Genomic DNA, 12,355 nt, shown 5'->3' with positions numbered 1-12,355 from the left:
AGAACACTGTCTAAGACTTGATGGTTGCTCTGTCAATTCTTCATCATCAGTTAGGAACCTAGGTGTGCTACTTGATCGCAATCTTTCCTTAGAAAGCCACGTTTCTAGCATTTGTAAAACTGCATTTTTCCATCTCAAAAATATATCTAAATTACGGCCTATGCTCTCAATGTCAAATGCAGAAATGTTAATCCACGCATTTATGACCTCAAGGTTAGATTATTGTAATGCTTTATTGGGTGGTTGTTCTGCACGCTTAGTAAACAAACTACAGCTAGTCCAAAATGCAGCAGCAAGAGTTCTTACTAGAACCAGGAAGTATGACCATATTAGCCCGGTCCTGTCAACACTGCACTGGCTCCCTATCAAGCATCGCATAGATTTTAAAATATTGCTTATTACTTATAAAGCCCTGAATGGTTTAGCACCTCAGTATTTGAATGAGCTCCTTTTACATTATAACCCTCTACGTCCGCTACGTTCTCAAAACTCAGGCAATTTGATAATACCTAGAATATCAAAATCAACTGCAGGCGGCAGATCCTTTTCCTATTTGGCGCCCAAACTCTGGAATAACCTACCTAACATTGTTCGGGAGGCAGACACACTCTTGCAGTTTAAATCTAGATTAAAGACCCATCTCTTTAACCTGGCATACACATAACAAACGAATATGCTTTTATTATCCAAATCCGTTAAAGTATTTTTAGGCTGCATTAATTAGGTAAACCGGAACCGGATACACTTCCCATAACAACCTATGTACTTGCTACATCATTAGAAGAATGGCATCTACGCTAATATTTGTCTGTTTCTCTCTTGTTCCGAGGTCACCGTGGCCACCAGATCCAGTCTGTGTCCAGATCAGAGGGTCACTGCAGTCACCCGGATCCAGTACGTATCCAGACCAGATGGTGGATCAGCACCTAGAAAGGACCTCTACATCCATGAAAGACAGCGGAGACCAGGACAACTAGAGCCCCAGATACAGATCCCCTGTGAAGACCTTGTCTCAGAGGAGCACCAGGACAAGACCACAGGAAACAGATGATTCTTCTGCACAATCTGACTTTGCTGCAGTCTGGAATTGAACTACTGGTTTCGTCTGGTCAGAGGAGAACTGGCCCCCCAACTGAGCCTGGTTTCTCCCAAGGTTTTTTTCTCCATTCTGTCACCGATGGAGTTTCGGTTCCTTGCCGCTGTCGCCTCTGGCTTGCTTAGTTGGGGACACTTCATCTACAGCGACATCGTTGACTTGATTGCAAATAAATGCACAGACACTATTTAACTGAACAGAGATGACATAACTGAATCCAATGATGAACTGCCTTTAACTATCATTTTTGCATTATTGACACTGTTTTCCTAATAAATGTTGTTCAGTTGCTTTGACGCAATGTATTTTGTTTAAAGCGCTATATAAATAAAGGTGACATTGACATTGACATCATGTTTTAAAGAGATAATGCTGCTTTTAAAGTGAAATCTGATGAAGTCTGTCATTGATTTAAATCAAAGAACAAAAGAAAAAGGAGAAATCACTCCACTGCTCTAGTCGCTGATTAACTTTTGTAGTTTGAATAAAGATTAATTTATATTCATTTTATAGCTTATACATATACAATTTAGTTTATGTGAAGACTGTTTTAAGGACACTTAAATTAAAAGTTTTCATTTTCAAAGCCTATTAAGGGTTAAAAAAGAATGTCTTTCTGTAATGTTGAAAGAATATAATTATTGGTTAAAATCGAGGGAAAATTAATTTAAGAGAGTTATCAGTAACATTACTGGTATCAATGACACTGGCCTTCATTAACAGTAGGCTACTTGGTAAAAAGATGCCATTTAACCGTATTTAAAATATACCATCTTTGTTATTCGCTCATTAATTTGGAGGTTCAATGTGAAATTATGATAACATAAACATATTAATATGCAATTAATCACAATTAATTACATAAAAAATGTGTGATTGATTAGTTATTTTTTAATCGATTGATAACACTAATGTTAACCTTTCAAAGATGTTATTCTTTGTATAATATTTGTTGATTTTACAGCTGAATATGCCTTTCAATTTTATTTATTATTTTATAGAATCCCCCCACCCCACCCCCACCCCCACCCCCAAAAAGACATAGGGATGACCGCCCCTACCCAGCCCCTTCAAATTTTCAATTCGATAATCTGGCTCTCAAATGAAACTAACTGAATAGCCCTGCTCTAAACATTTTGCTAGTGCTCGCCATGATGATAGAATAAAGATCGCTCTTACCACATTCAAAGTGTATGCTTCAAACAAAACAGTCAATGACAACGAAAAAGAGGAGGACGTGTTCTCCAAATGCCTATTTACTGTCACCGGCCAATGTGTTGTTGGTGTTTTTCAATTTATGCTTCAGACACATGTCAAGACAAGACATTCCCCATAGCGACCCCTAGAGAATGCAGTTTGAATTTCCCTTGAAAGGGAACTGTCAGGATGGACTCGGGACACAGATGGTAGGTGAATTCAGAACAGTGTTTATTATTAAAAGATACAAGTGTTTGGTGAATCTTCAGTTCTTAAATGCACGGTGAAACTCCATTCTTCATGTGCGGGCTGTATGGTAATTACATGGAACGGGCTATCACACAGGTGAGTTTGCTTGGAACATAGATATCAAAGCCACAGTCACTGATCGCTCACTAATGTTCTCTTCCTTCTTAGAAGCCAAAGACAGTACCAGCTCGGCATAATCACAGAAGACTACAGCGACCATCGAATCACTTGATGTTACACGGTGATCCGCGGTCCTGGGAACAGCAGAACAAGGACACAGGTTAGCGTAACACAAAGGTGAGCATACATTACATCTGACTTGCAGGAGCTTTAGAGACAACTTCGAGGAGACTATTCCTGTTGGAGGCTTGAGAGCTTTTATAGTAGCATTGATTGGCTCTGTGATGTGGGGCAGATGTGGCTGGTTAATAATCAGGAGAGTGTGAGCGTTGGTGTTTGGTGGAGACCGGGCTTGCCAGATCCCTGACACTACCCCTCCCCCTCCAGGGTCCGCGCTAGCGGACCTAACTCTCCGACACTGTGGGGGTCTGTCTCTGTGTCGTTGAGTGGGTTTTATCGTTATGCTGGTATGAAAGGATATCGAGGATATCTTGACGAGGTTCCCAACATCTTTTCTCTGGTCCATAGTCCTCCAAGTCTACCAGATACTCCAGTCGCTCACCACGACGTCGGGAGTCTAGTATCTCTTGTACAGTCAAGTCAAGTCACCTTTATTTATATAGCGCTTTAAACAAAATACATTGCGTCAACGCAACTGAACAACATTCATTAGAAAAACAGTGTGTCAATAATGCAAAATGATAGTTAAAGGCAGTTCATCATTGAATTCAGTGATGTCATCTCTGTTCAGTTAAATAGTGTCTGTGCATTTATTTGCAATCAAGTCAACGATATCGCTGTAGATGAAGTGAGCCCAATTAAGCAAGCCAGAGGCGACAGCGGCAAGGAACCGAAACTCCATCGGTTACAGAATGGAGAAAAAAAACCTTGGGAGAAACCAGGCTCAGTTGGGGGGCCAGTTCTCCTCTGACCAGATGAAACCAGTAGTTCAATTCCAGGTTGCAGCAAAGTCAGATTGTGCAGAAGAATCATCTGTTTCCTGTGGTCTTGTCCTGGTGGTCCTCTGAGACAAGGTCTTTACAGAGGATCTGTATCTGGGGCTCTAGTTGTCCTGGTCTCCGCTGTCTTTCAGGGCAGTAGAGGTCCTTTCTAGGTGCTGATCCACCATCTGGTCTGGATACGTACTGGATCCGGATGACTGCAGTGACCCTCTGACCTGGATACAGACTGGATCTGGTGGCTACGATGACCTCAGAATAAGAGAGAAACAGACAAATATTAGCGTAGATGCCATTCTTCTAATGATGTAGCAAGTACATAGGGTGTTATGGGAAGTGTTTCCGGTTCCGGTTTACCTAATTAATGCAGCCTAAAATATGGCCAGGTTGGTATGTGGGGTTTGGCCTTCGGTGAGTATCGGCAAAGTGCTGGTGACGATTCACGGCCTGTTGGAGATGCTGGTGGGCCTGGTCCCAAACCCTGTTCTGGAACCAGGTATTAACAGCAACGACTTCTGAGGGCTCACCTGACCAGGGAAACAGAGGAGGCTGATAACCTAGGACACATTGAAACGGGATTAGGTTAGTGGATGATTGATGGAGTGAGTTTTGAGCGTATTCGGCCCAGATGAGGTAACGGTTCCAAAGGCTTTGGTTCTAATGGCAAAAGGTCCGTAAGAAGTGACTGATGTCCTGAATCTTGCGCTCAGTTTGTCCATTTGCCTGGGGATGATACCCGGAAGTAAGACTGACAGTGACATTGACTAACGAGAAGAACGCCCGCCATACCCGGGAAATGAATTGTGGTCCTCGACCAGATACAATGTCTTCTGGGATTCCAAAGTTCCGAAACACATGTTCGAAAAGGAGTTCAGCAGTCTCAAAGGCTGTGGGAAGAGCTCGTAATGGGATTAGATTGCAAGCCTTAGAAAATCTGTCAATGACTACTAAGATACATGTCTTGTCATCAGAAACAAGGAGGTCGGTGACAAAATCTACCCCGATGTGAGACCAAGGACGATGTGGTATAGGTAAAGGAACTAACTTTCCTGTGGGTAGCTGTCGTGGGACTTTGGTCATGGCACAGAGAACGCATCCCAGGATGAACTCTTGGACGTCCTTGTGCATTCCTGGCCACCAGTACTTGCACTGCAAAGAAGCAAGAGTTTTATTTACACCGGGGTGACCTGTTCCCACTAAGGAATGTACCTGGGAGATCAGATCCTTGCGATGATACAAATGTCTTCCCATGTGGGCATGCGGGTGGAATAGGTTGTTGTTGAGCTTGCTCTTGGAGCATTTCATCTAAGTCCCATTGAATAGGATTAACAAACAGCTTGGTGGGTAAGATGGGCTCTGGTTCCTCAGGGGTTTCCTCAAGGGGTGGAGACGAGACAGAGTATCAGCTCGGGTGTTCTTCGATCCTGGACGATAGGCGATCTGAAAGTGAAATCCGGTGAAGAATAAAGGCTACCTGGCTTGACGAGGGTCGAGCCTCTTGGCTTCCTTCAGATATTGGAGGTTCTTATGATCCGTCAGCACAAGAAACGGTTGTCGGGCCCCCCCAGCCAGTGTCTCCACTCTTCTAACGCCAGTTTTACCGCTAGGAATTCTCGGTTGCCTATGTCGTAATTTCTCTCAGCAGGATACAGCTTCTTAGAAAAAAAGGAACAGGGCACAGGTTTAGTTGTGTTCTCTGAATATTGGGACAGGATGGTGCCGGCGCCAGTTGTGGAGGCATCCACCTCAACTATAAACTTTTTCTCAGGATCTGGATGTTGAAGCAGGGAGGCTGTGGTAAATGGGTCCTTCAGAGCTTGGAATGCCTGTTCAGCTTCGCGGGTCCATTGGAGAATTTTGGGTTTCCCCTTCAAGAGAGAGGTAAGGGGTGCAGTAATTATACTGTACTGGGTAATAAATCTGCGGTAGAAGTTAGCAAACCCCAAGAACCTTTGTAGCTCATTGATGGTCTTGGGTGTTGGCGACGATGTAACGGCTTGGGTCTTCTTATTATCCATCTTCACCCCTTCCTTGTTGATCATGTACCCTAGGAACTCAATGGACTGTTGGTGAAAGACACACTTCTCAGCTTTAACAAAGAGGGAGAATTCTCTGAGACGTTGTAGTACTTTTGCAACATGATACTGGTAATCCTTTTCATTAGGTGAATAAATGAGGATGCCATCTATATACACAAGAGCAAAATGGTTCCAGTACTCATGGAGGACTTCATCCATGAAGCTTTGGAAGACGGAGGGGTCGTTTACTAGACCGTACGGCATCACCAAGTATTCGTAGTGTCCAGCAGGGGAGATGAAAGCCGTTTTCCACTCATCTCCCTCTCTAATTCTGACCAGGTTGTATGCGCTCCATAAGTCTAGTTTTGTGAAGATACGGGCATCCTGGAGCTTTTCGAGGAAAGATGGGATTAGTGGAAGAAGATAGCTGAACTTTACCGTTATTTTATTTAAGGCTCTGTAGTTGATGCATGGTCTCAACCCAACATCCTTCTTCGGAAAAAAGGAGAAACTAGCCACTGCTGGAGATGTGGATGGCCGGATGTACCCTTGCCTTAGGGCTTCTTCCACGTATTATTTCATTGCCTCCTGCTCAGGGATGGATAGGGAGTAAATTCGCCCCTTAGGAATGGTCTCTCCTGGAACCAGATCGATAGGCAATCCCATGGGTGGTGTGGCGGAAGCTTGGCTGCTAGGGGGTTGAAAACATCTGCAAAGGATGCATAACAAGGTGGGACATTGACAGACTGGTTTTCCTTGGGACTTTCAATGGACGTGGAATTTACTGACATAGTGACAGGCTGGTTATCAATATAGGGCATGGGATGACTTACTTGGGCGTTTTGACAGTTACAACCCCACTTAAGTAATTTTCCTGTGGTTAAATCTATAAAGGGCTGGTGCTGAATCAGCCAAGGGTGGCCTAGTATCAGTTCTGCATTACTATTGGTAAGTATGAGCGGGGTGAATAGTTCCTGGTGATCAGGTTCAACTCTGAGAATGATTGGTGCAATCTGAGATATTACGTACCCCTTATTGATCACTTCTCCTGTGACTGCGTAGATGGAGTAGGGTTTTGAAGTTCTAGTCCTTTGGATACGATGGGTCTTAACAAACTTCCCTGAAATGAAATTTCCAGCTGATCCGTAGTCAACAATGGCGGTAGCCTCGACATCGAGACCTCTAAACTTCAAATTCACATAGATGGTTAGTGGGGTTGAAACAGAGGATTGAGGAAGGACCAAACTCACCACTAACCGTGGAGGATGAGATGGACAGGTGCGTCTGAAATGGTCTCCTCTCCCGCAGTACAGGCACAATCTTTGCCCTTTATGATGATTTCGTTCCTCTGGAGATAATCGTTGGGAATCTACTTGCATCTTTTCTAGGGGTGGCTCAGGAGTTTTCTCAGGTACGCTTAGGCGAGGAACATTGTCCACTGGGTGTGCTTCTCGATAGCAGGACCGTGACCTTAGGTGAACACAAAGAGCTTGCTGCATGAATTTTTCCAATCCCAGATTGTCATCATAGATGGCGAGCTGGAGTTGGAGTGCAGGATTTAGTCCTCGTTGATATACAGTTAGTATATTTCATTCCATCCACTTCATAGACTTAGTACTTTTATAGTAGCATTGATTGGCTCTGTGATGTGGGGCAGGTGTGGCTGGTTAATAATAAAAGGAGAGTGTGAGCATTGGCTATTGGTGGAGACCGGGCTTGCCAGATCCCTGATAGGAACAGTCTGAAACAATTATTATAATTGTTTTTATTTTTTATTTTTTTTGCGAAATTCAGTATTCAATTAATCTCCCTTTAAATCAACCTCACAGTTAAAGCCCTGCACAACTTTGACAGTTAGTTGCATATTTGTTTAAATTAGTGTCCATGGTCCTAATAAATACTGAAACGTTCTTGAATATATTTTCTTTAATAAAAAATTAACCCAAGAAAAAAAAAGTTTCTTAGGTCAAAAAATGTTCCCATGCCCTCATTAAGTGCTATATATACAGGATAGCCTATTTAAAACATAGCCTACAAAGTAGCCTATATTGGTTACAACTAGATGGCAAAAGCTATCCTCCGCTTTTCAAACACACAAAAAACATTAGCCTTTATAGACTTAGTGTTTTAGTCAAGAAAACGCTGTACTTATTCAAACATCAGTTATTTATAATTTACCCTTGCATTGCAAACAAGCCAAGATCTGTGTACAGGCAGTACTGCATGGCGCTTCGTTCTGAATGGAGGCAGGTTGAAGTTACAAAGTTTCTCTGACAGTTTGAGTATCCATAGCGTTACAAAGTTTAATGACAAGCTCTTTTGAATGCTTTTCATTGTAAAATATTGTAAAACCCTTAAACAGACATAAGGAAGACCATTAGCAGTGATTTAAAACAATAACTGTCACGGCCGAAATAGAGGAACACATGGAGAGAGATCCAAGTGCGAGTATGTCATTTATTAAGGGTAATCCAAAGAGTAACCAGTCCATGCAGGGGTCAAAACCAAACATCAATCCAGAAAACATAAACAGACAAGGACACAAGGCGAGAGCAAGACTTGAGACGGACGTGATAATTAAACAAGGACTCCGTGCCACATACTAAGACAGACCGGGTATAAATACACAGGGAGAGACAAATGCTAATGTGGAATTGACTGAGTGCAATGATTAATGACCAGTGACAGCTGAGTGCAATGATTAGACAGAGAACGTGGGGAATGTGGTTCGTGAAGTGACAGACACTGTGGGGAAGGAGGACATCTAGTGGATACCCAGGGAACACAAACCAGACACTGTGACAGTACCCCCTCACTACGGAGTGGCTACCAGACGCTCCAAGACATGACTAACAAAACAAGATCAGGAGGGAGGTGGACAGGTGGAGGTTCAGGGGGAGGGACGGAGGGCCAGGTAAAAAAAAAAGAATGGGGAAACCAGAGACAAGAGGAACATGTAAAGCGGGGAACAGAGAACAGAAGTGTAACACAAAACAGGGAGACCAGGAGGGAGGTGGATCGGCAGAGGATCAAGGGGAGGGACGGAGGGCCAGGCTCAAAAAGGGGAACAGGAAGTGAACACAAAAAAAAACAAAAAACAACCACAACAACAACAACAACAACACAGGAGATCAGGGTGGATCAGGGCGTTCGGGAACCCAGGATGACGCCGACCGGGCAAGACCCCAAGGCGGAGCAGAAGACCTCCACATCTGTGTGGCTGAAACCAACGCCCCCCAGGGCGGAGCAGTAGACCACCACATCCGTGCGGTCAAAACGGATGCCCACCAGGGCGGAGCAGAAGACCACCACATCCGTGCGGTCGGACCAGACGCCCCCCAGGGAGGAGCAGAAGACAACCACGTCCATGTGGTCGAATGAACAGGACGACAAGTTTGTTTGGGCAAGTCTGAGGTTTGGGTAGCCTCCGTGGCCACAGCAGGGACAGTCGGGTGCTCAGAGAGTTCGACTGAGACGTGACGAGACTCTGGAAGTTCCGCAGAGGCGAGGAAAGACTCTGGAACGGCTCTGGTAGTTCAGCAGAGACGTGGGGAGGCTCTGGTAGTTCCACAGCGAAGTGACGAGACTCTGGTGATCCCATGGTGTTTATACTGGACTCCAGAAGATCGATGCTGACTTGACTCTGCTCATGAAGATCATTGGTGACTTGTATTTGTTCATGAAGATCAATGGTGTCTTGCCTTTGTTCATGAAGATCAATGGCGACTTGCCTTTGTTCATAAAGATCACTGGTGATTTGAATCTGTCCTTGAAGATCACCGGTGACTTGACTCTGTCCTTGAAGATCACCAGTGACCTGACCTGACTCTGGGAGGTCCACGGTGACTAGCCCTGACTCTGGAAGGTCAATGGTGACTAGCCCTGACTCTGGAAGGTCAACGGTGACTAGCCCTGACTCTGGAAGGTCAATGGTGACTAGCCCTGACTCTGGAGGGTCCATGAGCACCTGACTCGACTCTGAAGGGTCCACGAGCACCTGACTTGATTCTGGAGGGTCAACCGGAACCTGACTCCACTCTGGAAAGTCAACGGGCACCTGCCTCGACTCTGGAAGGTCAACAGGAATTTGACTTGCCTCTGGAGGGTCCACGGGCATCTGCCTCGACTATGGAGGGTCAACTGGAACATGACTCAACTCTGGAGGGTCAACTAGAACCTGACTCAACTCTGGAGGGTCAACGGGAACCTGACTTGACTCTGGAGGGTCAACTGGAACCTGACTCGACTCTGGAGGGTCAACTGGAACCTGACTCGACTCTGGAGGGTCAACTGGAACCTGACTCGACTCTGGAGGGTCAACGAGAACCTGACTCGACTCTGGAGGGTCAACTGGAACCTGACTCGACTCTGGAGGGTCAACGGGAACCTGACTCGACTCTGGAGGGTCAACGGGAACCTGGCTTGACTCTGGAGGGTCAACTGGAACCTGACTCGACTCTGGAGGATAGACGAGAACCTGACTCGACTCTGGAGGGTCAACTGGAACCTGACTCGACTCTGGAGGATCAACGAGAACCTGACTCGACTCTGGAGGGTCAACTGGAACCTGACTCGACTCTGGAGGGTCAACCGGAACCTGACTTGACTCTGGAGGGACAACCAGAAACTGACTCAACTCTGGAGGGTCAACGGGAACCTGATTTGACTCTGAAGGGTTCATGGGAACCTGACTCAACTCTGGAAGGTCAGCTGTGGCTGTCATCCTGTGCAGAGGCGCTGGGCAAGCAGCCATCTTGGGCCATGACTCTGGACAGGTGGCCATCTTGGGCATTGGCGCTGGGTTAGTGGCCATCTTGTGCTGTGGCACAGGGCTAGCAGCCATCCTATGCTGCGGTGCTGGGCTGGCGTCCATCTTGTGCTGTGGTGCTGGGCTGGCGACCACCTTGTGCTGTGGCGCTGGGCTGGCGGCCATCTTGGGCCATGACTCTGGACGGGTGGCCATCTTGGGCCGTGGCTCTGGACCGGTGGCCATCTTGGGCATTGGTGCTGAGTTGGCGGCCATCTTGTGCTGTGGTGCTGGGCTGGCGACCACCTTGTGCTGTGGTGCTGGGCTGGCGGCCATCTTAAGCTGTGGCGCTGGCTCAGCAGCCATGACGTGAACACTACTGGGAATCTCTAGGATCTTGTTCAGCATGTAGAAGTAATCCAAAAATGTCTCTGCGGCCATCATGGGCAGTGGCGCTGGGCTGGCGGCTGTCTTGCCTCGTGGCGTGGGGCTGGAGACCACCTTGTGCTGTGGCGCTGGGCTGGCGTCCATCTTGCCTCGTGGCGCTGGCTTTGCCATCATGGGCAGTGGCGCCACCTTGGCGGACGTGCGCTTCTACTCCCCTCTCCGTACGCCATGGTGAGACGGTGGCTCTGATCCGTCCCACACGAGCCCCGGGTCGTAGGGGGGCCATGGTTGAGAGCGATATTGAGCCTCCTCTCGACCACTTCCTCCTCGGCGACCTCCCCTGGTCCCCCGGAAAACCACCAGGCGGGTTCCTTCAAAACTATTCCTATCCCGCTCGGTGGCTGGGGAGGAAACATGAACAGACATACCGCTGGGTCTCAGAGATGACGGAGTCCTTCTGTCACGGCCGGAATACAGGAACACACGGAGGGAGATCCAAGTGCGAGTATGTCATTTATTAAGGGTAATCCAAAGAGTAAACAGTCCATGCAGGGGTCAAAACCAAACATCAATCCAGAAAACATAAACAGACAAGGACACAAGGTGAGAGCAAGACTTGAGACGGACGTGATAATTAAACAAGGACTCCGTGCCACATACTAAGACAGACCGGGTATAAATACACAGGGAGAGACAAACGCTAATGGGGAATTGACTGAGTGCAATGATTAATGACCAGTGACAGCTGAGTGCAATGATTAGACAGAGAACGTGGGGAATGTGGTTCATGAAGTGACAGACACCGTGGGGAAGGAGGACATCTAGTGGATACCCAGGGAACACAAACCAGACACTGTGACAATAACAACAAAATCACTGAAAAAACAAAACGATTCACTGAATTTATTTTTTTCATTTCAACAATTATTATCAAACTATTAATTTAATTTAGTAACATATACATTTTAGTGTAAGCTATATAGAATATTAGAATTTAGAGGATTTTGAGGTTTGGGCCTCATTATACAAATTATGGTATATGGTATATATGGTATATTGTGGTAGTTTTACCGGAGGCCAAACATGTCAAATACGTCCAGAGGGATATTTATAGAATATTTATAGAAAGATTAAAATCTTAAAATACTGGAGAAATACTGAAAATATTTGCCTTAAGACACTAGTCCCAGAGAGGGACAGGGTCACTAGAGCTAATTTGCATTTAAATGAACATGCAATAAAACAACTTGCTCTGAAAATATTTGTTTTTGGCAGGGTAAAAATTGTGTTGTTTTACACTACCATTGAGAAATTTTAACCAAACTACAGACTTTTGATTAAGATCTTAAAGAATAATATCAGTTTGTTTAAAATGAACATCACATGACCCCTTTAAAATATCCCATTGACTTACACTGAAAGAACACTTCACTTTCAAAAAATCACATACAATGATCATTCTGATTGTTCTTTCTTCATGATACTGATTTTTTTTTGTTTTTTAAGGCATCTAATTAACTATATGTAGCCATCTGTACACTGACAGGGAGGTTTCACATTATGCGTTGATTCTCAATCATAG

The 12,355-nt window shown here is 45.4% G+C and overlaps 2 protein-coding genes across 2 annotated transcripts in view; one reads left to right on the top strand and one right to left on the bottom strand.

Moving 5' to 3' along the window:
* The window catches only part of LOC132126715 (small integral membrane protein 7), a 224,619-nt gene that overhangs the window by 102,574 nt on the left and 109,690 nt on the right, over positions 1-12,355 (top strand). The gene's annotated exons all lie outside the window — the stretch shown is intronic.
* LOC132126822 (protein piccolo-like) lies at positions 9,742-10,896 on the bottom strand. The gene is made up of 2 exons (XM_059538342.1): positions 10,543-10,896; positions 9,742-9,947 (listed from the first exon to the last, which is right to left on the bottom strand). Exons 1-2 carry the CDS (start codon positions 10,828-10,830, stop codon positions 9,822-9,824), a joined length of 414 nt encoding a protein of 137 aa, XP_059394325.1. The 5' UTR covers positions 10,831-10,896; the 3' UTR covers positions 9,742-9,821.

Source organism: Carassius carassius, chromosome 44, assembly GCF_963082965.1.
Source record: "Carassius carassius chromosome 44, fCarCar2.1, whole genome shotgun sequence".
In the NCBI taxonomy this organism is placed as follows: domain Eukaryota; kingdom Metazoa; phylum Chordata; class Actinopteri; order Cypriniformes; family Cyprinidae; genus Carassius; species Carassius carassius.
Note: the sequence above shows the minus strand (reverse complement) of the source record. Positions and strands in the feature narration are given on the sequence as shown.